We start from the raw sequence: 25,539 nt of genomic DNA on the forward strand, positions 1-25,539 counted from the left end.
TCATCTGAGACTTGAAGGCTGAGAACACTAAGTAAAGATGAGGGGAAGAGAATTCTAACAGAAGAAATGGCCAAGGCAGAATCCCAGAGCTGAGACAAAATTGACACATTTAAAGGATTTCTCCTTTGAATATGTAGATATATCTGAGCAGAATAACACCTGGAGCCCAAGAGGATGAGCGGGCCAAGGCAACTGAGGGGAAGGAGATAGAAACCAGAAGGCCAGAAATGAAAGTCTTTCACAAAGAAGGACGCTTCAGGAATTCCCTGTGGTCCAGAGGTTAGGACTCCATGCTTCTGCTGTAGGGAGCACAGGTTTGATTCCTGGTGGAGAACCAAGATATTACGGGATGTGTGGCACAGACAAAAAACAAAAACAAAAGGAAGTTGTCAGTATCAGTTGTGCCAAATATTACTGAAAGGTAAAATAAAATGAGAGCAAAGAGGACCTGTGGATCTGTCAAATGGGTATAATGGTGACCTTGGCAAGTGCAGTCTTGGGAGCATAGGGGAGACTGATGCTTGTTTGAAAAGGGTGGAAGAGGGGTGTGAGGTGAGAAAGGATGGGCTATCATTATTTCAAGGAGCATTTCCAGAAAAAGAGAGATGGACAGAGCTCTAGAGATGTGCTCTACAATACGATAGCCACATGTGGCTGTTTAAGCATTGTAATTAAAATGAAGTAAAATAAAAAATTCAGTTCCTCACTCACACTAACCACAGTTGAAGTGCTATATAGCCACATGTGTCTCGTGGTTACTGTTGACCAAAGCAGATATGTTTTTATCATTGCTGGAGTTTCTGTTGGACAATCTTGCAGTAGAGGATGTGGGGTTAACGAAGGTTTTTAAATTTTATTGTTGCTGTTGGTTGTAGTTGTCTGGGTTGTAGTTAATTTTTTAATGTAATGGATACTAGACACAATGGCAGTCACATAGAGATTGGAAGTGCATCTTTCTTCCTGAACCTCTCTTTCTTTCTCTCTCTTCAGCTGTTGGCATGCCCAGGAGACCCGTCCATGACTCCTGCTTTTCCTATTCTACATATCCTCCTCTAACAACCTTGCCCATGCTCACGATCACCCTCATCACTATGTTTCCCTTCTGAGTAGCAGATCCACAGTCCACCTACCTGAAAGATCATGTCAACTTAGAATTCCCACAGCAATCTCAAACTCAGTATTGTGCAAAACAAAACCTCCAGTTTCCCCTGGTCCTATTTCTTTAGCACCTCCTTGAAACCCACCTACTTGCCCAGGCCAGCAATGGGGGAGTCATCTTGAACTCTTTTCTTCTTCCTCATTCTTTATATCTGGTCAGTCACTAAATGGCTAGTTTGATTTTGGAACATTCGTAGAATTGATTCTCTCCTCTCCATCTTCACTGACTTATTTAAACTCTTGTGTTGGGGACCATGTGGATTGACCAGCAGGATATTCATACCCACCACCCCCTTCTCCCAGGTTAGCCTCTCAGAGAGGGGATGAAGAAGGGATACATTCAGCTAGAGGAGGTTTGTCTCATGGACCTAAGATGGAGACTGTTGGAGAGTGTCTGGGAAAATCTTTTCTTTCCTGATTAAAAAGGACAGGTATAGCTGCTGCTCCTCTTTCTTTCTCTTCTTCCACCTTTGGCTGCTGACACCATGACTGTTACCACTTTGCAATCACTGAGGGAAAGGCAAAGAGAATTTTAGTGACCCCAGCCCTGACCAGTGCCAATAACTACCTACCCCTAGATGTCTCAGTATGGAAAAAAATAAAACTTGAGTTAAGCCAGAGGGGATTCTTTTACTTGTGGCCCAAAGCATTCTTGACTGATAGTCCGCTACCTGGTTCCCTTGTTTAAGTATTACTGCAGTGTTTCATTCTTCATAACCTAGACTAGAATAACCTTTGTAAAATGCAAATTTGATCCTGCTACTTCCCTAATTAAATCCTCTGCTGGCTCTCCACTGTAGAGGATAAAGTTCAGACCATTTTGCATGGCATGCAGACCTTCCACAGTCTCCGGCTGCCTGTTCTTCCAGCCTCGTCCCCTGGCACTCTACATCACAGACATATTTCCAAGTAAACATGATCTTTCATGTTTTCCTGGCCTGTGCTGTTTCTTCTGCCTGAAATACCTTCTTTTCTTCGTCTTTCACCCTCCTCTCTTAGAGCTCTATCTTTTATATCCTTATCCTTAAGGTTCCATTTCCTTACTAATTTTTTTTAATCACAGTCACATTTTCATTGTCTTTTCTTCTCATCAGACTATGAACATCTCTATGATTTTTCTTACTCACCTTTGTCTTCCCAATATTGGGTAGAGGACTTGGATTCAGGGAATTGTTTGTAAAATGAATGAATGAATGAATGAGTGCACTGAACCAGGGGCCTTGATTCTATCATTCTGTTTCTCATAATCGCATGGGTTCTCTGAAATTCATCTTCTTCATGTGTAAAACAAGGGTAAATGATCTTACCTTTGTCTAGATCATAGGGCCATTTGAAGTTCAAATGAAATTATATGTTTGTGTCAGCTCTGTAATTTCAAAAACAGCACTGACCTCAGTGATAGGCAGACACAGATTAAAATCCATGGATCTACTAATTTACAAATTTGAGCAAGTTAGGCAAACTCTCTGAGCCTCAGTTTATTAAACTGGTAGAAAGTGAAATTAGAAAGCATTACTACGAACAAAGCTAGTGGATGTGATGGAATTCCAGTTGAGCTATTTCAAATCCTGAAAGATGATGCTGTGAAAAGTGCTGCACTCAATATGCCAACAAATTTGGAAAACTCAACAGTGGCCACAGGACTGGAAAAGGTCAGTTTTCATTCCAATCCCTAAGAAAGGCAATCCCAAAGAATGCTCAAACTACCACACAATTGCATTCATCTCACACGCTAGTAAAGTAATGCTCAAAATTCTCCAAGCCAGGCTTCAGCAATACATGAACCAAGAATTTCCAGATGTTCAATTTGGTTTTAGAAAAGGCAGAGGAATCAGAGATCAAGTTGCCAATATCTGCTGGATCATCGAAAAAGCAAGAGAGTTTCAAAAACCATCTATTTCTGCTTTATTGACTATGCCAAAGTCTTTGACTGTGTGGATCACAATAAACTGTGGAAAATTCTGAAAAAGATGGGAATACCAGACCACCTGACCTGCCTCTTGAGAAACCTGCATGCAGGTCAGGAAGCAACAATTAGAACTGGACATGAAACAACAGACTGGTTCCAAATAGGAAAAGGAGTATGTCAAGGCTGTATATTGTCACCCTGCTTGTTTAACTTATATGCATCATGAGAAACACTGGGCTGGAAGAAGCACAAGCTGGAATCAAGATTGCTGGGAGAAATATCAATAACCTCAGATATTCAGATGACACCACCCTTATGTCAGAAAGTGAAGAACTAAAAAGCCTCTTGATGAAAGTGAAAGAGGAGAGTGAAAAAGTTGGCTTAAAGCTCAAAATTCAGAAAACTAAGATCATGTCATCTGGTCCCATCACCTCATGGGAAATAGATGGGGAGACAGTGGAAACAGTGTCAGACTTTATTTTTTGGGGCTCCAAAACTACTGCAGGTGGTGACTGTAGCCATGAAATTAAAAGACGCTTACTCCTTGGAAGGAAAGTTATGACCAATCTAGATAGCATATTAAAAAGCAGAGACATTACTTTGTCAACAAAGGTCCATCTGGGAAAGGCTGTGGTTTTTCCAGTGGTCATGTATGGATGTGAGAGTTGGACTGTGAGGAAAGCTGAGAGCCAAAAAATTGATGCTTTTGAACCGTGGTGTCAGAGAAGACTCTTAAGAGTCCCTTGGATTGCAAGGAGATCCAACCAGTCCATCCTAAAGGAGATCAGTCCTGGATGTTCGTTGGGAGGACTGATGTTGAAGCTGAAACTCCAATACTTTGTCCACCTGATGCGAAGAGTTGACTCATTGGAAAAGACCCTGATGCTGGGAGGGATTGGGGGCAGGAGGAGAAGGGGACGACAGAGGATGAGATGGCTGGATGGCATCACCGACTCGATGGGCATCAGTTTGAGTAAACTCCGGGAGTTGGTGATGGACAGGGAGGCCTGGCGTGCTGTGATTCATGGAGTTGCAGAGAGTCGGACACGACTGAGCGACTGAACTGAACTGAACTGAACTGAGAAAGTGAAAGTGAAGTCGCTCAGTCGTGTACGACTCTTTGTGACCCCATGGACTATAGCCTACCAGGATCCTCAATCCGTGGGATTTTCCAGGCGAGAATACTGGAGTGGGTTGCCATTGCCTTCTCCAGGGGATATTCCTGACCCAGGGATCGAACCTGAGTCTCCCGCATTGTAGGCAGACATTTTACCATCTGAGCTACCAGAAGGTTGTGTATAAATCTGTGGGATTGTGATGAGGAAAAAATGAGATACTGGGTGTGAGAATTTCTGGCTGATAATGGGGGCTCAGTAAATATTAGCTGAAGTGTAGGTAAGGAGGAGAAGTCTTCAATCTTGTTGGGATCCCAATTGGGATGCCCAGTTTCTGAAACCAAGCAGGACCCTGTGGGGCTCTTGGGCATTAAAGCCTTTCTGTGTCCCCTTCCCTGAGTTCCAAAGAACTGGTTTAATCAGTTGCTAATCAGGAAAGGGAGAGGATGCAGAGATGAGCAGGGAGCAGTCAAGAAAAAACAGTGCAACCTTGGGGCAGTGTTCTGGTTCTACCTCAAGGGATATACCAAACATCTTTGGCCTCCTCTGTGGAACTAAAGTCTCCACCAAATGGAAGATGGTAGCTACTTGATGATACACTCTTCTTTCCATAGAAGGCCACAGTTTGCCTGTCACCTGACACCAGATTATCTCTGGATTGAAGAAATGTGAGCCCTTAATAATAGTAATTATCACAGTGGTGTTTGCCAAATTGTCATTTTTCTATTCTCGTCATTCTTTCTACATTTCTTCCTTGGAATTCTACTGTAACAAAGAACTGTCCTTTAACTCCACTTCATTATTTATTCAACCATTGATTTATATCAGTATGGAATCATGTTTATTTACTTTACTCTCTGGATTATAGTCCATGACTATCTTTTATTTTGTTGCTCAACTTACTCCACACTTGGCTACTGAGAGACTCTTAACATTGGCTGTTTTGTCCTTCAGACATTTATTAAAAATATATAAGAAAATGAGGAAGACTACAATAAGCCCTGTAATTCTGGACTGGAATTGGAGGTATCAGTATGAGCTCATGATTTTTAACATATATACAGATAGATGAGTGCAGACAAAGATATAGATGTGTGTATGTTCATACATATATTTTCTAGTTCTTTTCCCTGAAAGGATCTAGAAGCAATGGGGACATCTAGAACCCAGATCTTAGTTTCTAAATATCACTTTCCAAAAAGATGATCCACTGATACTTGATGAGGAATTCCAGGGTGAAGACAAGGAAGAAACTGATTTGCCTAAAACTTCTTGTGGTGGTAAAATGTCAGGTGGTAAAATGTCACTAAAAAATGGTGGGGACATGCCAAAAGGACAGAAAAATTGATGTGAATGTTAGAATTCCAAACAGTAAATATAGAAGAAGGAACGGTAGAAATAGAAAAACAACAATTTGGCAAGCAGCACAGTAGTAATTGTAATAATTGTTCCAGGCAAGTATCATCAGTGGATGCCAAAACTAATGGAAGAAAGTATGATGAGAAATAAGATATCTTATTTGCATAGTCTCAGAGTACTTTTTCCCCGTGTTTCTTTTTCTGACAAGGAGAAATATGGCTCTTTTATACATAATATAGGTGCTTATTGTTCAATATAGTATTACACATAAAGTAAATTCAGAATGCTAATCCATAAACATGAAAAACACATTCATCAAGTAGAATTTGCCACTAGCCTTTGACAGCATAAGGTAAAAATACTTTTTAAAAAATCAACCTTACTTAGATTCGTTCTTTTCTTCCCTATTCCTTTGAGTGTGGTTGTGTTACTCATTTTTAATAAAGCTAGGTTTATCTTTCACTGTTTGTATTCCAATTTGGATCCTTCTACACTCCTCCTCCAAACATACACACACATTCCGGTTGTTATTCGTTTGTTATTTACATAATAGTTTTCTGGATATGTGAAACATTACCATGGTTCTAAAATAAAATCTGAACTATACAGAAAAGGTAAACTCAGCCAAATTCCCCACCAACCTCACCCGTACTCCCGACTCTGTTCCCATTTCCCTGCTTTTACAACAGCTTTCCCACCCGACTTCTGTAGGTATTAATCACACTAGTTTTTGGCTTACCCCTCCTGTATTTCTTTTTGCACAAATGGCAGATACACATGCATTTTCTTAGTTTCTTTTCTCTTGCATGAAAGGCAATATCCTACAGATAGGAAGACCATCTGGCTGCTGGGTGGAGAGGGACTGGATGCAGGCTTAGGCGGATGTGAAGAGAATACTTGGGGAACTGCTGCTGGGGGCCAGGAGAGAGGCAGGGGCACCGGGGCAGCTCCAGTGGTAGCAGAAGAGGAGAAAAGACAGCAGGTGTGGGTGATGTTTGGAGGTGATGGTGTCATAATGTGGTGACTGATTGCTGACTGTGATGTCATGGATGAGGCTTTGGTTACTGACTGACTGATTGGATGGATGCTAGTGTGGTTCATGGAGACGGAGGACATTTAAAGGGTCAGCTTTGGTGAGAGGTCTCCTAAGCAGGTCTGTGTTTGGACATGCCAAGTTTGAAATGGAGCAGCTGAGGCATAAAGTACAGAGGGGAGGTCTGAAGAGTAGTTTCTCAAGTTGTGAGTTCTGCCCTGATCTTCTGGACACTCAGGTCAGGAAGCAAGTACAGTACTGTGGGGAGTGGGATCCAGTGTCTAATTCCAGTGTGACACCAGTGGGGTGTCTTACAGTTTAACCCAAGCCTGGCACTATCCACCCTGAGACAGCATCCGGTTCCACAGGTCGCGGGTTCAGTCCCACAAGACTGCCCTTCGCTTCTGATGCCAGTCCCAAGCCCAGTGCTTCACCCGTGCTTCTGCCTGCCTGGCTATAAATCAGAGGTTCCTGTGACTTCTTCGTTAGGTTCCATTCATTTGCTAGAGTGACTCACCTATCTCAGGAAACCAGCTTACTCACTGGATTACTGGTTTACTACAAAGGAGAATAAGGGATACGAATCAACAAACAGATGAAGCGCTGCATAGGGTGAGGTCTTGTACAAAGGAACTTCTGTCCTCATGGAGTTTGGGGCCTGGCACAGTGGCACTTGGAAGTGTTCTGCTTCACCAACCTGGGAGCTCTCTGAGACTCATCCTTTTGGGTGTTTATGGAGGCTTCATTGCTCAGACATGACTGATTAAATCACTGGCTAGAGGTAGGGCTAAAAGTTGGCTCCCCAGGTGACAAAGCCCCATCCATAGGTTCTATAGGGACTTTCCAAAAGTCCCTTCATTAATACAATAAAAGACACCTTTATTGCTCTCATCAAAGGAAATGTTTTAGAAGTTTTATGACAGAAAAGGGGATGAAAACCAAATGAAAGTGAAAGTCACTCAGTTGTGTTTGACTCTTTATGACCCCATGGACCGTGTAGACTGCCAGGCTCCTCTGTCCAGGGGATTCTCCAGGCAAGAATATTGGAATGGGTAGCTGTTCCCTTTTCAAGGAGATCTCCCTGACCCAGGGATCAAACTGGGGTCTCCTGCATTGCAGGCGGGTTCTTTACCAGCTGAGCTACCAGGGAAGCCTGAAGACCAAATATAAGTTTTCAATTAAAAATCTCAAGTAGATACTCCAGTCCTATGCAGAAGAACAAAAACACAAACAAAACCTTGGTAGTCATCCCAACTTCTTCTTGCAAGAGGCTGGCTCCTCAGAGCAGAGTGCCTGCCAGAGGATGTGTTCCAGCTGGTGAGGTCAGAGGCACGGGGCAGTCCCTGCCTCTCAAGGTGGAGGTGGAATGGCAGAAGATTAGGGGCTAGAATTGTGCCTGATTTCCAAGTCTCAATGAAAAAGTCAACTGCCATATCAGTAAAAGGATGTTGCAGCCATCAAGCCATCACATTACAGCCACCCTTTGGGTGAGCCCCGAGGAAACTCAGGGTGGAAACAGATGCCCATCATCAAACGGTCAGTCACTGCAGCCCCACCTCCCTCCAGTGAGGTACCCTGAGGCAACCTAGGATGAGAAAGCACAGGATACTGGTCCCAGAGAACTGAGGTGCACAGTGAAGGGATTATTTCAATTAGCCCAGCTTCTTGCATCTTCCCATACACAGAAAAGTGCTACCTCCTGGACTTGAGATACCTAGTTTTCTTTAACTAATGGTAATCTTTTGATGTTCCAGCTATCTGGTCTTTGTTGCAAAAATTATGTATCCTGCTGGCTCTCTTTTCTTTTCAGAGCAGTTTCTCTCCTGGGCTTAAGTCTTCAATTTCACCCACCAAATAAAATATAATTCTCACCTTGTGGGTTGTACAATTTTTTTCAGTCAATAGAAGTCACCCTAAAATGTTAATGATACCATATTTGAATTCACTTCAACTAGACGATATTCCCACAGCTCACAAGACCTAGCTGGGGCCTTGGCTCACACAGAAGAACCCCCACCTGAAAACCAGTGGTGTCATGGGCAGAGGAGACCAAGCTTCTCCCCTTATCCATGGAGAGGGAGCAATCCGAAGGAGGCCCTGCTGAAACCCTTGGGAAGAACGTAGTGGGGTCCGTGTGAGCTGGAAGCATAGATGCTGCAAGACTCTTGTGTTGTAGCCTCCCTCCCATGCTTTCGGGGTAAAGGTAAGGAGGCAGCGAACACTGCGGTTTCCAGAGCTCATTTCAGTGGAACACCCTATTCATGGATAAGAAATTTCTTGAGAAGTCTCTTGGGGCAGATGTTCAGAGCATGAGTACAGATGGAGGTGAAGGTTTCCTGAGTGCGCTGTAACACAGAAGGAGGGACAGAGAGGGGGGAAAGGGCTGGCGGTAGGTGGTGTGCCTCATGTTAGGTCCTTTGGCATCTCGCACTCAATCTGCAGTTAGAAACTCAGGAAACAAGAAGCAGCATAACCTTGGTTCCCCTCGGGAATCAGTAAGAGGCCTGGGCTTTGGGGACAGTGAGGGAACTCCGGGGTGGGCAGCGCGTGGGATGGGAAGGAGGCCCAGAAGCAGCATCACAGATGCGGAGGGAACACGGCGGGATCGGAGGTGGGAGGCCTGCTGCAGGAGCTTCTGGAAACTGGACAAGGGCTTTTGACTATTTGGGGTTGAGGAATTTCGGTGCAGGCTAGGATTAATCCAGTCCTCAAGGGGAAACCCTTTGGCATCTGAATGGCATGTGTAGATGATAATAACATTAATATTTACTGATCACTGTGCTGTGTCTTTTACAAGTATTCTCTCATTTACTTCTATGCTCATAAGAACCGCAACAGGCTTTGTTATTGCTTCTACGGGATTCAGCCCATTAAAACATCATTCTTTGTACTCCATTTTAAACTAAGTGGCTTTTGAGCTTTAAAAAAAAATCCATTTCTGATTATTTTGAAATCTGGATACATGGTAAGTGGTGAATAAAGACAATGCTCCAGATAGGCAATGAGCAAGGGAGAATGACGACTGGGATTTAGAACATCATCTGTTTTTACTCACTTGCATGCTAAGTCAGTGATGGTGATGGTGATGGTGGTGATGACTCCTGAAATTCATAGGCCCTCATATCAGAAGCGATTTGGAGAGGTCTTCCAGTATATCTTCTTCAACTAACAAATGCCTGATTCATTCCTGAAAGATGCCTACCTCATTTTACAAAATGCCCCAGGAATCTTGAAACCTCTGTCTCTTTCTAATTTTCAAAAATTAATTAATTTTTGGCTATGCTGGGTTAGGTTAGGGTTGCTGTGTATGGGCTTTCTCTAGTTGCAGCAAGCCAGGGCTACTCTTCGATGGGGAGTGTGCACTTCCCATTGTGGTGACTTCTCTTGCTGCGAAGCACAGGCTCTAGGCACTGGGGCTTCAGTAGTTGTAGCAGGCAGGTTCAGTAATTGCAGCACAGGGGCTCTAGAGCCCAAGGGCTTCCACAGTTGCAGCGAGTGGGCTCTAGAGCACAGGCTCAGTAACTGCGACCCACGGACTTAAGTGTCCCTTGGCATGTGGAGTCTTCCTGGACCAGGGATCAAACCTGTATCCCATGCATATGCAGGCAATTCTGAACCACTGGACCACCAGGGAAGACCTTTTCCTGGATTTTAGTCAGAGTTCCCTCCTTTTATATGTTCTTTTCCTCCATTTAAAAAAACAACAACAAATAACTATAGAATAGCATAAGGCTTCCTTCATAGCTCAGTTGGTAAAGAGTGTGCCTACAATCAACCTGGGTTCAATTCCTGGGTTGAGAAGATCCCCTGGAGAAGGAAATGGCAACCCACTCCAGTACTCTTGCCTGGAGAATCCCATGGACAGAGGACCCTGGAAGGCTATAGTCCATGGGGTCACAAGAGTCGGACGTGACTGAGTGACCAAGCACACAGCACACACACACAGAACAGCATGTTGCATTTTTTCCCTGAACCACAGCAAAAGGAAGTTAAAGGAAGCAAAAAGAAGTAAACTATGTGGTCATGGGCAACAAGAGATTGATGATAAATGGGAAGCTGGGTTTGGGGATAGAGACGCTGGAAATAACCAGTTCAGCTTCCACCAAGACAGAAACGCCAGATTCACTCTGATTCTTTGTTTTCAAATTCTGGGGACCATGGTGTGGGTAAAGTTGAGTCACTTGGAGAGTCTGCCAAAACCTACCTGTTTCTTTGGACTTTTATTTAAAGCAAGATTTCTCTGATTTCTTCAGAGTTGAACTGAGTGAGCTCTTGGCTTCCAGTGCTGTATACATTTGCTGCCTTTGAGAAGGGATATTACTATCACTTATTGAATTTCTACACTATGTCAAGCACTGAGCTTTGATATTTCATATAATTTGTTCATCTCAGCCATCTGGAAAGGATTATTATTCCCACCTTGCAGATGAGAGCTCTGATGTTCAAAAATTAAAGTGCCATCCCCATGGTACCCTGACTGGTAAGTGATGGAGGTGAATGGAGCTCAGCTGTATATGCTCCATAATCACTCACGTGAAGATCATGAAGACACGGTATCTGCTTGCCTCCCTAGATTCTGATTGAGGTGGTCATGCTTCCTCCTGCGCATCTCCCTGGTCTCCTCCTCTAGTTTATGAACCTACAGCTTCGTATTCTGCCAAGGATGAAGTGGTTCATCTCACATACTTGCACGTATTTGAATCTTTACTGTCAGCTCTAACTCATAACATCAAGTTGGGCCTGTTCTGCAGTCTTTGACTTGCGTTTCTTCCATGGGATGAACACTAACTTTTGCATACCTATTCACCCCCAGGGTGGCATTTGCCAGACCACACATTCCACTCTGGACGGGGCCAGCTAAGAGCTGACTAGGCCCATCCCTTGGCCTGTGTGTAGGACAGTGTGTGTGCCTGAAGAATGCCCAGGGTGGCATATGAGCTGTGATTCAGAGGGGTAGCTGCCAACACACCTGAGGGCCCAGGCCCCACTCTGCTGGGCTGAGGAGGAGCCAGCTCCTCTGGCAGATGGTCTGTTCTCAGTAAGACTGTGCCAGGCAGAGTATAGCGAAGAAACAAGGCCATGTGGAAACAGAGTTGTCACTGTGGCCTTTAAAATCAGATGAACGGCATTTACAAACTTCTGCCCAAAAAGGGATAAGAATAACCCTGACCCCACTTCCAGTTCTTCCGCAATCACTTAAAGCTGAATGAAGAGCAATCCTATTTGGAACAAGAAGATGGATACAATTCAGGATGGTGGATGCCGTCTCTGGGTCCCTTTGACCTTCTTCAAAATGAGGACAACTGGCTTTGGATTTATTATCCAATTATTTATTGGATATTATTTATTTATCATCCAATTATTATGCAATCCTTGAATCCCAAAGACCATCGCTCTTTGAAGGCCGAGGACATGGGAAAGCATGGTTCTCCACGGGGAGGGGAGGGGGAGTATCTCAAACTGGGAGAGTTGGGGAACTGGGCAGGATGAGAATACAGAACAGGAGTGTAGGCTGTGTGTAACTCTGCTGTGTCTGGGAGAGAAACTGCGCTCTCCAGGAAGTGGGATTTAACAGGAGGTACCCCTGACCGCCCTGTGTTAGTCAGCCTTGTGTTGGTGCCAGGGCCCCAGGCTCCTACCAAGTCATACTTTAGAGCTAGCCTCAAGCTTCCCTGTTTATCATGGAAATTAATAAAAAATAAAATGAGCTTTCTTCAGGTTGCATCTTAAGAAGCAGTTCAACCCAATGCATTGTGGTGGACCATGCAGGAAAGGCCTTCTCTCTTGGAGGCTGGGGTGGGGGGGTTCTGAGATAACACGTGACTCAGCCCGTCATGGGGGACCCCATCTGCTGTGACAGGCCTGGTTCTTACCCAGGGCCAGGAGCAAGGTACTAGGCTTTTGGGTGTGTGTGTGTGTGTGTATGGAGTGTACACAGAAACTGTCACACCCACACCCCGCATGCACCCACACCCTACATGCCAGAGCAGGGTGCAGTCATTTGTTGTCCTCATCTTAACCTTCTCACCATTTTCAGAAACACTGAGCCTTGATGTGCTGGGCCCCTAAGGACATGGTCCAGAAATGCTCAGCAGAACTACAGGGCACATTTTCAACCCACTTCCCTTTATCAGCCCCCCATATTCGGGCATCGTGGACTCCAACCAGGTCATGTCTCTGAACAGTATTTATTTCCTAAGGGGAAGCAGGGGCTATGTCCAGTCTCCAACCTTGTATTCGGAAGCCCACACTGCCTACCCATAGTACCCTCTGGCATATTTGCAAGTTGCACGACTTGGTCAGGGAATTTGGGATTCATGAGTCATTAGACGGCTACTTTCCCAAATTAAATAAGAAGCCACAACACTAAATATGATCCTGAACATTTAATCTCTGCTGTTTCAGAAGACACCTTAGAGCTTGAAGAGCTTTCAGGTTAGACTTCTGCTGGTGACTGCCAGTCCTGAGGGTGCTGCGTGGATGGACAAGGGCCTTGCTGGAGGGGAGGGGCCTGCAGTGTGGGCGGGAATGGGAGCCCCAGCTCTGACCTCAGCTCTGTCACTAATGCACACTGACCACGATGAGTCACTTCCCTTCCCTAACAGGATTGGATTAGAGGGTCTCTATGGCCCCCCCCAGCTCTGATAGTCTATACATAAATAATTAGCAGAGAATATAAGGTGCTGATTTTCCATAGGAATTGAGGAAATCAAAAAATAACTTGCAATCGTAGACAAAGGCTTTCAAGAGTTTCTCGGTATTTACAATGTCTCTAGGCTTGAGTTCCCAACTCACTGGTGGCCCAGCCCTGGCTTCAGTCCTGTGCAGATGGAGATCCAGAGCAGGAAAAACAGGGATCTCGGAGTCAGGGCCCATCATAGTTTATCACTGAAAGCCCAAGGACAAGACCTTCCCCAAGGGAAGTATGATGTGTAGATATTCATCCCGCCTCCACAGACCAACAAGAGTGTCAGGATGTGTCTGATCCTCAGGACTAAGGACAGTGAGAGGGCAGCAAACAGCCTCCTTGGCCATGGGCCCCTGTCCAGAAGGCCAGAAGAGAGAGGGGACTCCAGCAAGGTCTGAGCCAGTCTCCATCCACTGCGGGGATTCTGGGAGACCCACGTTTCATGTGACTCTGCATTTGCCTAATGTTATGGGAACGTCTATTGTCTCATTTGACTATTTTTCTCAGGCTCAGCCATGCCTCTCCACTCAGTTCTGGCTAGGCTGAACTCTACCCAGCATAAGAAAATTTTCAACCAGAGCAGAATTCTGAGCAATGACTCCTTGTGTCATATAAATAGCATCAGTGATATATACAGCCTATAACACACACACACACACACACACCCTCCTGTGGAAATCCTCTTCAGGACCATTTGCGCAGGTACTGAGGACTTCCCTGTAGCTCAGACAGTAAAGCATCTGCCTGCAATGCGGGTTCAATCCCTGGGTCAGTAAGATCCCCTGGAGAAGGAAATGGCAACCCATTCCAGTACTCTTGCCTGGAAAATCCCATGGACAAGAGGAGCCTGGCAGGCTACAGTCCATGGGTTCGCAAAGAGTTGGACACAACTGAGCGACTTCACTTTCCTTGGCACAGCTGCTGTGAATATAAATGTGTGCTCCAGGCTCTCCCTCAGAGACAGGAGGCCATTGGAGAGAAGCTGACCCCTGTCCAGCTCCTGAGTCGAGAGGTGGGGAGGCTAAGTTGAGCTCTGGGTCCCACCTTGAGTAATGGGGTGCGGGGAGGGGGCTGTGTGGGTTGGGCTGGTGGCCAGTGGGCCTGGCCTACTCCTTCAACAGGCCCAGCTTCTTCAGAGCCTCCCTTCTGTGTTCATCGGACACCCCCTTTGGGGAGATCCTGACGCTGACACAGGGGGGCCGGGGCAGCTTGTCTCGGCTCTGTCCCTGGTAAGAAAGGTGCTTGGGGTGCCCCTCCTGCTCCAGGTCAGCCAGCTTGCCCACCCGGATACCCTCGAAGTCCTTCCCCGTGCCCAAGGAGGCTGGGCGCGGCCGGGAATTACGCAAGACGCTGGGCGAGATCCTGTCCAGCAAGGAGCCTTTTTCCAGAGAGGTGCTGATTTGGGGGCTGGGAGCTTTCTCCGCTGAGAGGTAGCTGCTCAGCCCGATGCCTGACCGCTCCAGGGTGCTGGACTTGAAGCTCATCTGTCTGAGGCCAGGGACACCGCTCTCCTGGAGGGTCAGCCCGGAGTCTGGCTTTCGCTGAGTCAGGGGACTGTGTGCCCGCGGGCCCTTCGGGATAGGAATTGGCCTGGATTTGCCAGCTGGAGCTGTCCCCTGAGTGGGTTCCTGGGAGGGAACCAGAACCTTGCCTGGAGAAGGCGGCTGGGCCAGAGCTGGCGCTTTCCCGGGAGAAGGGCCCCGCGTGGGTGCAGGCGCCAGGGCCCTTCCGGGGACCTGGGCTGGGGCCGGGGACACGGCCTGAGCGCCAGTCTCCTTGAGCCTGACGGAGGGCCTGCTTAAGCGGGGGCTGGGCTCCTCCTGGTCCTGCGGCAGCCCCAGCTTCTCCAGCGCTTCCCTGCGTGCTTTCCTCTGCTCCTGAAGGGACGACGAGGCGGGGCTGGGGTCCCCGGGCGCAGCCTCCGAGCGGCGGGACAGCCGGTTCTGGGGGTCGCTGTGGAAACTGCTGCGGCTGCTCTTCAGGACAATGTTTGGCGGCAACTTCCGGGGCTTAGGGGCCGTGACGGGAGCCGGCCGGCCATTTGGATGGCCCCCAGAAGGGACGGCCGCATCTCTAGCGCCCGCATCCCGAGAGGACACCAGGGGAGGAGACCGAGGTGGTGCAGGTTCCCCGGTTGAGCCTTTCTCACTGGCTTTTTGGGACATGGCCTCTGGAGCGGGCTCCCTGTTTCTCTGGGAGCTGAGTGATGGGTGGGCCTGGGGCCTGGGGCTCAGCTCCCCTGGTCCTCTGGGCAGGCTGCCTTGGCCAGGCTGCTCGGGCTGGGCGTCCTGGAAAGCCTCCGGTGGGGGGATGAGCGCCCCGTCCAGGTCAAGGGCAGCCTCTGGGGGCGTGGCCAGTGCCTGGCTGGGCTCAGGGCTCTGGCTGACCCGCACCGTCTCAGGTCCCAAGACAAGTCCCTCGGATCCCCCTGGATTATGGCTATTAGTTAGGGTGGTGCTTTTTCTGAGGTTCTGGTTTCTGCCGATGTGGATATTTCTGGGGAGGCTGTTGGAGCCAGACCTGAGGCCCAGGCTTTGGGGCCGGGGGGGATGAGCTGAGCTGAATGGAGTCACTCTTTTTGGCTCCGGTCCTCGGACAGTTGTCTCCTCTGGATGTCCTGTAAGAGTCAGGGGAACAGGTGAAGAAGAGTAGGCAGTGAGGACCCTGCTGTCAAGGGGAAAGAAAATGCTTCCCAAACTGTGATCTCCAATCCTCAATGGACGGGTTTTTGTCTGTCTGTTGTTGCTGTTTCTTTGTTCTTGAAGAACAACACTTTTGTCTGGATATCATTTAGACTGACAGATCAATCCTAGCAGATTTCTTTCAACCAAGGATTAGCATTTCCCAGTGGCTGGGGAAAGGGCAGTGCAGACAGCTCTGTGTCCCTGACTCAGGCTCTTCCTAACCTCTGCAGAAGCAGGATGGCTGGGATTCAGGACAGTCCCTCTCGCCGTCCTGGGGCTCCCGGGTAACTGGGTCCAGTGGGAGCACTGAGCTTGAACAGCATCAACAGGTCATGTGCTCCCGCCCCACCAGGCGTCTGCCTTCCTCCACCTCCACTTCCTGTAAACACTTGGATGACTCTGTAATGGCCACAGCTGTCCCTGCGCCACAGGGTGATGTGGGCTCTTCCCTTCCAGTGAAGAAGCGTGAGCATCAGGCCCACTGGGCCAGGAAATCAGCGCCAGGCAGCAGGGGCAGTCCCACGTCCCCACTTCCTGCCGTATCATCACAGACGGAGGGTCTAACATATTGTCAATAAATATTTGCTAAGTGTATGAAGAAGTGGTTGCAGTCCTAATACCAATAGGACTGTCTTCCTGGGATGTATGGCTACACTTACATGCCACCTTTGTCTCCAACTCCTGAGCCTCATTATCATTCCACGCTCTCTCACAAGGCCCTCAAGATGCCACCCACTGAAACTAAGGGAGCCCCTCCCTCTTCTTATCTCCTGCAGCCTCATCCTCTGGGTCACCCAGATTAGCTTCCCAGACTGACTCAGGTTTTCCAGAGCCAACCACCCACCCCTCCCTGGTTCTCTCCCCCACCTCAGTGGTCAGATGGCTTTAGAATGTCTCCAGAAGAGAGTGGGAGCCGGTCAAATCCCCTTCCCTCCCAGACTTTTGATACTTCATACAAAGACACAAGAAGCTGTCTTGGACAACCCCTCCTTCCCTCCAGGGACGAGGCTTTATTCTAACTGCAAGTAGAGAGGAAAGTGCTTGTTCCTTCTTCTGCCCATGACTTATAGAGCAGAGGGCAGATGAGAGGGAAAGTGGCCAGGAGGATGTAGTGTCTTTTGGTTGTTTAGACAGTCTGTCTTACCCTGGGGGGCAGGCTGGGTCGGGGGCAGTGCTCGGGGACCTCGGGGAGCTGAGGCTTGCTCAGACTCGCCGGTGGACAGCCCGCTGTCAGCCTCGGCATCCAGGGAGCCAATGGTTTCCTCCAGGAATAGCAGACACTCCTTCTCTTCAGCGGACAGGAAGTCGTAGCTGCTGTCACTCTGGAGTGAGGAGAGGGCGGGGGAGCTGTGACAGGCAGCTCTCCAGAAACTGGTGGGGCCCAAGAGCCACCCTGCCTTGGGGAAGGAATGCCGAAGAGCCGGACACCTCCCCACCGTGCCACTCTGCAGACCTGCTGGAGCTGCTTCCTGAAGCCGCGAGCACCGGGAGGGCAGAGCCTGTCGGGCTGTGGTCCCCCTGGCACCCAGCTCCGACAGCTGGGCAGGCCGACTGCAAAGGGCTTTTCATGTGCTAAGTCCTGGGTGGAACGCTTATGGGCACAGATTAGAAGGTCCCGGGTTCTAATTCTACTTCTTCTGTGTGACCTATGTCAAGTGCTTCAACTTTGTGTGTAACATAATGATTTGATTTTAAACCTGAAGCAATACCTAAACTGGTATTGCTTTGAACTTTTCAAAGTACTTCTGCATCCTTGATGTGGCGCGTCAAGGACAGTATGAGGACAAACAGGAAAGCCAGTCAACTACTCGCTGCCAGGCCAATAGGAACAGTGGCACGACTAGTCACAGATAAATTCACTAAATAATTTATACTTGACTTTGAAATGCATTCCATGCAGAATTTTTTTCCCCCTTGTGTATTTACTTTCCTGATGGCATTTGGCTCTGGCTAACATTCAAAAAAGTGTGCATTTCTTAAGCAAATATTAACTTAAGGGAGGAAGGTGGACAGACTGGTATGGGCTGTGGGGAGAGCAACTGAGTATTAAAATATTATGCAGAAATTCAGATACATGTTTTTATTATGAAAAAGCACACAGGCATGTTTGGAAGAACAGGTTATGGCCATTTCAGATGCTTACTGCCGTGTTCTGCAAGGCCAGGAAGATCCATGGAATAGTTGCTCTCCAAAGTTGAAGGTTGAAGGGAGGATGAAAAGGGCAGATGGGAATACAGGAGATTTGGCCTGAGTCCCTTCCTAGCATCTCTACCCTTCTTCCTAATGTTTGAGTCACTGCAGAGTTATATATTCTTCAGACCCATTCAGATGGCCAGGAAAGATTTTGAGAAAACCCTGAAAATATCTCAGGCGGAGGGGAAATGGTTTTTGGAATGACTTTTCCAGTCCTTCAGGCTCCATAAGGAGTCATCTGTCAGTTGATTGAGGGAGATCTAGATGTCAAGGAAGTCCCAGATATAGCCCTTAGAAGCCTTGATGCCGGCTCCAGAGGTTCTGTGAACAAAATCTTCTTTACTGCCCTCTTCTTCCTAAAATAGTCTTGCCAAGACTCCAGCTCTGAATTTGTCCTTTGTAGACGATTCATTTTGACAACCTTTAATTCCTGCCACATTCTGTGTCCAATGCTATGTAACTATTCATGTTGGTCTCTGCCTAACAGACAGGAAGCTATCTCTGTCGCCCTATCATCTAAGGTCAAAAAGAAATTATATGCAGATTGTCTGCACTTTCAGCTTTTGTGCATTATGTGCTGTTTTCTACTCCATTTTTACATGTCAAAACTTACCAACTATATTAAACATCTTCAACATTCAGTAGAGATCATTATGATCTTTAAACTTTCAAATATCTCTACATACAGGATATAGAGCAATAAAGTATACATTATCAAGGGTTATCATGTATATGATGAGCACCCATAGCAAAAGAATGCTTACATTTGGACATAGGGCAGACTTATTCTTTGACACCAATCTTATAATAATTGAGATTTAAATCCATGCCCAGAAAAACTACAGTTGATTACATGTCACAGACAAACACAATGATTTTGGAAGATTCTCAATCTCTACTTACAGATAGGCTATTTCTTTTCTAGATAGAGGCAGGTACTAAATACTTTATCATGTATTTCATTTACTCCTCTCATGAACCCTGCAAATTTGGTATTAACATTATCCTCATCTCAAAACTGAAACTTGGAGAAATAAAGTAATTTGCCCAAGATAATGGAGCTTCTAAGTAGAGAACCCAGATCTGCTCGGCTCCAGAACCCAGGCTCTTAATTGCTCTGTGCTCTTTGACCTTTGTTAAAGACTGAAGTGAGGCTGTTCACTGCAGAGGACTTGAGGAATCCACAAGGATCTACATTCTGTTTCCACCGTGGCCTGAGATCACTGACCCATTCTCTCATCTCAGTTAAACCTCCCAACCTAATGAGAACTGGGAAAAAGTCTCATTTGTCTTATTACTCTCTGGGGTTGTCCCACCCTATTCTCTATAGAAGCGGGGGTGACTCAGAGGCAAAATCCTGCCTGGCGTGATTCACTCCCTGACGAGGAAGATGAAAGACAAGGAGCGGTGAGCAAGGCCGGTGGTGGGCAGGGCAGGGCAGGGCAGGGCAGGGCAGGGAGCAGAGAGCGGGCCAGGCTGCAGACAGAGTACGTACAGATCCAGAGCGCGCGGAGGTGGTGCTCATCATACTGTCGCAGCTGCCGACGCGGGTGGCGGGTTCCAGGCCAGGCCCTGCTGGCCACAGCTCTCTCTCGGGCATCGCCTGAAGCAAGGTGCAGGGGTGGTGAAAGGGGCTCCCAGAGGGGAAGTGAAGGGAAGTGGAGAATATCCCAGGCTGGGCCTGAAAAGAGAAGAATCAAAGCCACGTGTGAGCTGAGCCAGGCTCCAGCGAGGCTCTGCCCAGGCCCTGGAGCAGCGTGGCACCCGGGACACGAAGCAAGCAGAGAGTTGGAAGGGGCCACGCTCAGCCACGCCCAGACCCCGACCCCAGCCTCACCAGGGACACCAAGCTGGACACGCACATGCAGGAGGACGGACTTAGGTGGTGCAGAAGCAGTTCAGCAGAAGGGAGCCTCCATCATTTCTCTCTCTTTTTTTCTCTGGACCAGGGAACTTAACCTAGATTTTCATTACTAGCATTGGTATTACAGGGATTAAACCTTGGGTTCTGGAGAGTAGCTGGATCTGGGTTCCAATTCCAGCTCCACCATTTACAGTGATGTGATTTGAGGCAATTTACTCTGAGTCTGTTTTTCCTCATTAAATAGGGTTAATAATAAGATTAAATGAGAACAGTTAGCACAGTTTAGTTGGTAGTAAATTAGCAAATGCTTAAGGAATAAATGAGTAACTACTACTGTTTTTGTAATAAGAAAAAGACAAGATCCAACTTGGATCAAAGTAGACTGAAGCAAGGGAAACAAAAGTTTTTTTTTTTTTTTTTTAAAGGAACAAGGGCATAATAGTACCTACCTCAAAGGGTTGTCATGAATTTATAATGAGATACTCCATTTAAAACACTTTGTGCAGTGTGTTTGTAATTGTCAGGCCCTGTAATTGTCAGCTGCTACCATATCCACGTCATCAACATCAACGCGATGACTCCCACCACAGCCACCATCATCGCCCAAGTCTGGGAGGTGTGTGCAAGGCACCCAGTGGCTGACACAGACCTAGTTCCTCTCTCATGCATCACCCCCTCTGAGGCTGCACTTATTCCCAATGAGGTTCCCTAATCTGTCTCGCATGAACAAGAGCAAAGTCCTAGGTGGCTTCCTTCCAACTCCAACTCGTAGGGAAAGAATGGCTTCAATTTCATTGTGCCAACAGAAATAGCAAAAGAAGGTTAGTGCCATCTATCTTCAGGAAGTCCCGGGGGTTTTCATACTCCCGTTCATGGGGAAAACTCCACCAGAGTTGGAAAGGCCAAAGGTGACTCTCCTAAGTTAAAATGAAATTCTAGAACAATTAAGATTAAAAGACAGTTCCAAGATCAAGAAAGGACATGGGGAAAGAGTTTAGAATTAGAATACAGTTTGTTGGATTCTGAATCCATGGTTTCCTCATAGTGCTGCGTCTTATTTTCTACCATCTTTCCTACTCTCCCAGTACGAGGTGAAATGTCCTGGAAGATTGAATTTTATTTGACGTCTTGAGACTTGGGGTTTAGATTCTAGGGCAGGTTGTCTTTTCAGCCTGTACCAATAATTGCTTCCAATGCCAAAGTCAGGATTGGGCTGTGCTGGGGGAGTCAGCCTGCCAACCACCTCGAGCTGACAAGCACAAGGCCTCTCAGAGCTCCTCTCCTGCTGGGGAGGAGGCCCTCAAGTGCCACAGGTAGGGAGGGGCAGAACAACGGAGAAGGAAGAGGGACGATCTCTTATGAGCAAGCTATGTGTCGTTCATGAGGGTCCAGAGCTTCTTAGGAGAGACAGAGGGGACCAGAGCGGACGGAGATGAAGCCCAGTGATGAATCAACACGGGTGAAGATAACTCCTGGGTTTCCTTCATGAGTTCCTTCACTAGTTCCCCATTATCCAAAACCCCAAAGAAACAAATGTGAGAAGTCATGCGAGATGAGGTTCAGTCACCTCAGCTAGCCTCTCCATTAATGACTGACTAGGTCACTGACTTCCAGAAGTACTAACTCATTTCTAACATTCTGTAGGTTTGAGACAGACAAAGAGGATCCATCTCTCATCTCTCATCCATTAGCCCAGGCACACGGAAGGCACTCAAAAAATGCTAGATGAAGAAACCTGTCGTTCATTCTAGAGTCTGCTGAGTTGCACGGTTGGAAGGTTGCTTTTTTGGCTTCTACACTATTACTGCAAGCTCTTTTTCAAATATTTTATTTCCCAGAATATATGTGGCTTAATGGAGTTTTGGGAAACACTTTCAGTTACAGTAACATTTATTAGCACCCAGTTGGCCCTGGGCATGCAAACTTTACTAAGACAAAGGTACTGTTTCCAAGAAGTCAGTGTAGATCCAAGGGTCTGTTTTATTGGCTCTAGCTTTCCTATCTGTAACATTGGGGCAGTAACTGTTAAAAGTGACTCACTGTAATTAATGGAATGTTCTCTGTGAACAGATATGCAGATGCTGCCTTTTCCTTTCAGAGAAAAATTACTGCCTTGTTCTTCCAAGCACATGGCAGACTTTACAGGGGTTTGCTAGCCTCTTCTTCCTCCCAGGGCAGCCTAACACACTCTCACTTTGGAACCAAGGATGGCTTGAAGCAGCTGGAAGAGATAGAAACAATATGAACAGCACTGCTTCAAAAAACACAGCAGGGTATAGCTTATAAAGTGCTTTCAGATATGCTAATTGAGTTTTTTTTAAAAAAACTGCTAGCTTAGGCAGGATGGGATATTTTCTCCATTTGACAGCTAAGAAAGCTGGGGTTCTTTCTAACTCCCCTTCCTATGGGAAGTAGGAAATAATCCATATAACTGCATCTATGGGACAGCCTGTGGCTCCCAGCCCTTCTAGAGGGTATCACAAAGGCTTTCCACACGCAAGAGGGCCATGTACCTAAGGAAGGACCATTGGCCACCCCTGACTAAACACTGAAAACCCCAGTAACATCCTCTTTTGATTCAACTTTATGCATCCAGGCCAGCTTTTTGTCCCAACGACAGATATTTCCAGCGTAAAGAAATGACATCAACTGCCGCTGACTCTCAAGTAAGCACAACAGAATCACCAGAGATTAACCTGGGCCTGAAACCAAAGCTGAATGAGCCCCAATGTGCTTGCACCTCCCTTCCACACCTAGTGTTCTGATCCCAAACGTCTGAACCGTGAAGATGCCTTCTCTTCTTCCCACTCCCTCTCCTTCCCTCACCAGGCTGACCTGACCTGGATGCTGCATTTCCTTCCACCAACTTTACAACCTTGAAACTTGTGGGCTGTTTCAGGGCAGCCATTGAAACCTGAGGTATTTCTACTTGATAAGCGGAGCAACAGGCAAAACACTCAAGGTGAGAGTTTGGTATCTTTGAACACTTGACCTCTTTGGGCAGCTTGAGGGGAGAAAGGAATGGATTAAGAGATGTGCACAGCCTGTATCAGCGTCACCCGTGCAAAGGCATATTAAATATTAACCACTCCCTGAAGCCAACCAAGCCTTGGAGGAGAGTAAAAAAAATGGCATGTGGCATTCTGGCATCTGGACGGGGTGGGGTGGGAAGAGGGCTCCAGCCCAGTCCTGTTTGGCTCCTCTGTACCTCCCGAACAGTCTGAAGGCTCCCTGGTCACCCTCCTCCCATGAAACCACCCCCAAATCCTCTAAGAACTCATCTCTCTCCCTAGTGGTCAAAGAGGTTTCCTATCTCCAGGTCTCCAGGTCTCCTGCTGACCAGTCAAGTGTGCCTTGGACTGGAGAACATCCTAAGGAGGCCAAGAAGACTAAAAGTTGCGCTGTATGCGTATCTCTCTCCACAAGCACATGTGCAGGTTTCCATGTGAGTTTAGGCAATTATATAATTGCCTCTTTCACCAGTAGATTTGAGGGAGAGTGGGGTGGAAACATCCCCTGTGCAGAAGGGCTTTGCTTGACATTACAGCTCATCCTTACTGCTGACAAGGTCACCATCTATGGCAGCCCTCAGTCAGTGAGCTTGGCGGGCTGGTTCTGGGGTGTGGGCTGAGCTAGAGCCTAAAGGTTCCGGTGCCAGGAAGAAGCCCAATCCAGGGCTTGCGTGCCAGGCTCTGGGATCCTGGCACTAGATCTTCCCACTTCCTTTTTCTGGAAGCAGGAGGAAAAGGCGTCAAGTTAAGGAACAGAGTGTTAACTCCCACAAGCTAGAGGATGGAGAGCTGACTTGTTACTCTGACTTGACTTCTACACCCAGTGTCCGTGTGCGGGGAACACTGCCGCACACACTGCCAACAGGACACCTGAAGGAACGCAATGCAAAACCACGGCACTGGTCTGGTTCTCCTCTCTGGACCCTGCCACGCTGCTTCGGCCTGAACCCCTCTCGGAATTCCTACTAGACTTGACATGCTATGGTGAAGTATTAACGTGGGTGGGGCCCTGGCACAGCTGAGTAGCTTCCAGTTTGCCAGTCCTTGTGTCTATTAACAGGCAAAGTAAGAAATTTAATGAGGTTGAACTCAAATAGGCTTGACTTTGCAACTAGATTATCCGTGGGCTTCCAAAGATGAGCTGGTAACCTGACTTGGAGTTTTTCCAATGTAACCAAACCTCACATCGCCTTACAAACAACCTAGCATGGCTCACACCTTACACACCCTTCCACAAGGAGCGCCTTTATCGCGCGCGCGCGCGCACACACACACACACACACACACACACACACACTGCACCTTTTATTTAAATAAAGATAGACATTGAGTTGATAAAGCTATGGGAAAATTTCCTGTTAGAAATGCAATGGAAAACCAAAGCACTTTTCCTCCCCTGGGCGATTTTCCATTTCTACTCCGTCTACTCCAACTATTCTCTTCCAAAATCACAACTCAATTTCAATTGCTCAGAGATGGAAATTTCTAAAGCAAACCTGTTTTCTTTTCTTGTTGCCTGCACAATATGCTTTACCCAACCTAACTAAACAGGCAGATGAAAAAAAAAAAAAAAAGCATCTCAGCCCCGGTCTCCAGAAAAGCACTCCCGCCTCCAGCTATCAACCTACTCCGGTGCACTACTGGATTCAGAGAGTCGAGGAAGAGAGAGGAAAGTCCCCCAGTTGCGTTATAAAGGGCTCAACTCTGTAGCTCTGGCTTCCACGAAGACCCCGACTCCTGCTGCAGAGTAAGCAATAGTTGGTTAGTAATTAACTCACCTTCAATGGGCGGGTGACTGAAGAAAGGAAAAGAAGAGAATACCCTCGTATTGCAAAGGGCAGAGACGGAGACAGAGACAGCGTGCCCGGTCTCCTACTGTTTTCTTCTTTTGACCTCTTTCTGACTTACCTGGACAGGTAAAGGCTTCATCCGCGCGGCCTCACCCCGCCCTGCCCGACTCCCAGCCAATCCCAGGCCTCCCTCCCCACGTCCGCTTCCAGCTGTTTCCCCGGGGAGGGCGCGGGCGGGGCGGCTCGCTTAGCCAATCGCCTCTGGCCCCCTTTCCCTAGCCGAGAGCCAGTAGCGAGCCTTTAAGCCCAGACGAGGGCCGGAAGGAGGAGCCGCTGGTTTGGGCCGAGGCTTGGACGAGAGTAGGCATGTTATCCCTTTCAGGTATCTTGATACAGAGAAACACAGTCCAGTGGGCAGTGTGCGTTTCCGTGCGCCTGTTTGAAACTTGAGTTTCTATCTGTAACTGCCTTCTACGCCTCGAAGTAGTCCCCTGAATTCTTTAAAGTAAAAATCCTTTGTCTTTTCCAGTCTTTCAGAGTCACTGTCGTCCTTAAGTGTTTTCCTAGCGGCTCCACTTAGGACCACGGATGAAGGCGTCTAAGGACAGGGACGCTGGCGCTGAGACCCCGTGACAAAGACCTTCTGGGGGAAATAAAACTGTTTTCTCTCTCAAGAGGTCCCTATTCGGAGGGGAAAAGGGAACGGACAGCCTGGAAAGAGAGAACATGTACGCC

The 25,539-nt window shown here is 47.4% G+C and overlaps 1 protein-coding gene across 5 annotated transcripts; it reads right to left on the bottom strand.

Moving 5' to 3' along the window:
• Positions 1 to 12,945: 12,945 nt before the first annotated feature.
• Positions 12,946 to 24,987, bottom strand: C14H1orf116 (chromosome 14 C1orf116 homolog). Of its 5 annotated transcripts, none has more exons than XM_043924348.1 (4): positions 24,923 to 24,987; positions 19,635 to 19,820; positions 17,091 to 17,268; positions 12,946 to 15,879 (listed from the first exon to the last, which is right to left on the bottom strand). In XM_043924348.1, exons 1-4 carry the CDS (start codon positions 24,941 to 24,943, stop codon positions 14,369 to 14,371), a joined length of 1,896 nt encoding a protein of 631 aa, XP_043780283.1. In that variant the 5' UTR covers positions 24,944 to 24,987; the 3' UTR covers positions 12,946 to 14,368. The 5 variants fall into 5 exon arrangements, with proteins under 5 accessions (XP_043780283.1, XP_043780284.1, XP_043780285.1 ...); XM_043924349.1 differs by lacking the exon at positions 24,923 to 24,987 and adding an exon at positions 24,793 to 24,912; XM_043924350.1 differs by lacking the exon at positions 24,923 to 24,987 and adding an exon at positions 24,643 to 24,754.
• Between the last annotated feature and the right edge of the window lie 552 nt (positions 24,988 to 25,539).

Source organism: Cervus elaphus, chromosome 14, assembly GCF_910594005.1.
Source record: "Cervus elaphus chromosome 14, mCerEla1.1, whole genome shotgun sequence".
NCBI classification, from domain to species: Eukaryota; Metazoa; Chordata; class Mammalia; order Artiodactyla; family Cervidae; genus Cervus; species Cervus elaphus.

Excerpts from the sequence above, each read along its gene's own strand:
- C14H1orf116 (XM_043924348.1), bottom strand. The coding sequence starts at position 24,943 with ATGAAGCCTTTACCTGTCCAG. Across the intron at positions 19,821-24,922 it reads TGAAGCCTTTACCTGTCCAG|GCCCAGCCTGGGATATTCTC; the intron begins GTAAGTCAGAAA and ends TTCTCTTTTCAG. Across the intron at positions 17,269-19,634 it reads CCTCCGCGCGCTCTGGATCT|AGTGACAGCAGCTACGACTT; the intron begins GTACGTACTCTG and ends TCCTCACTCCAG.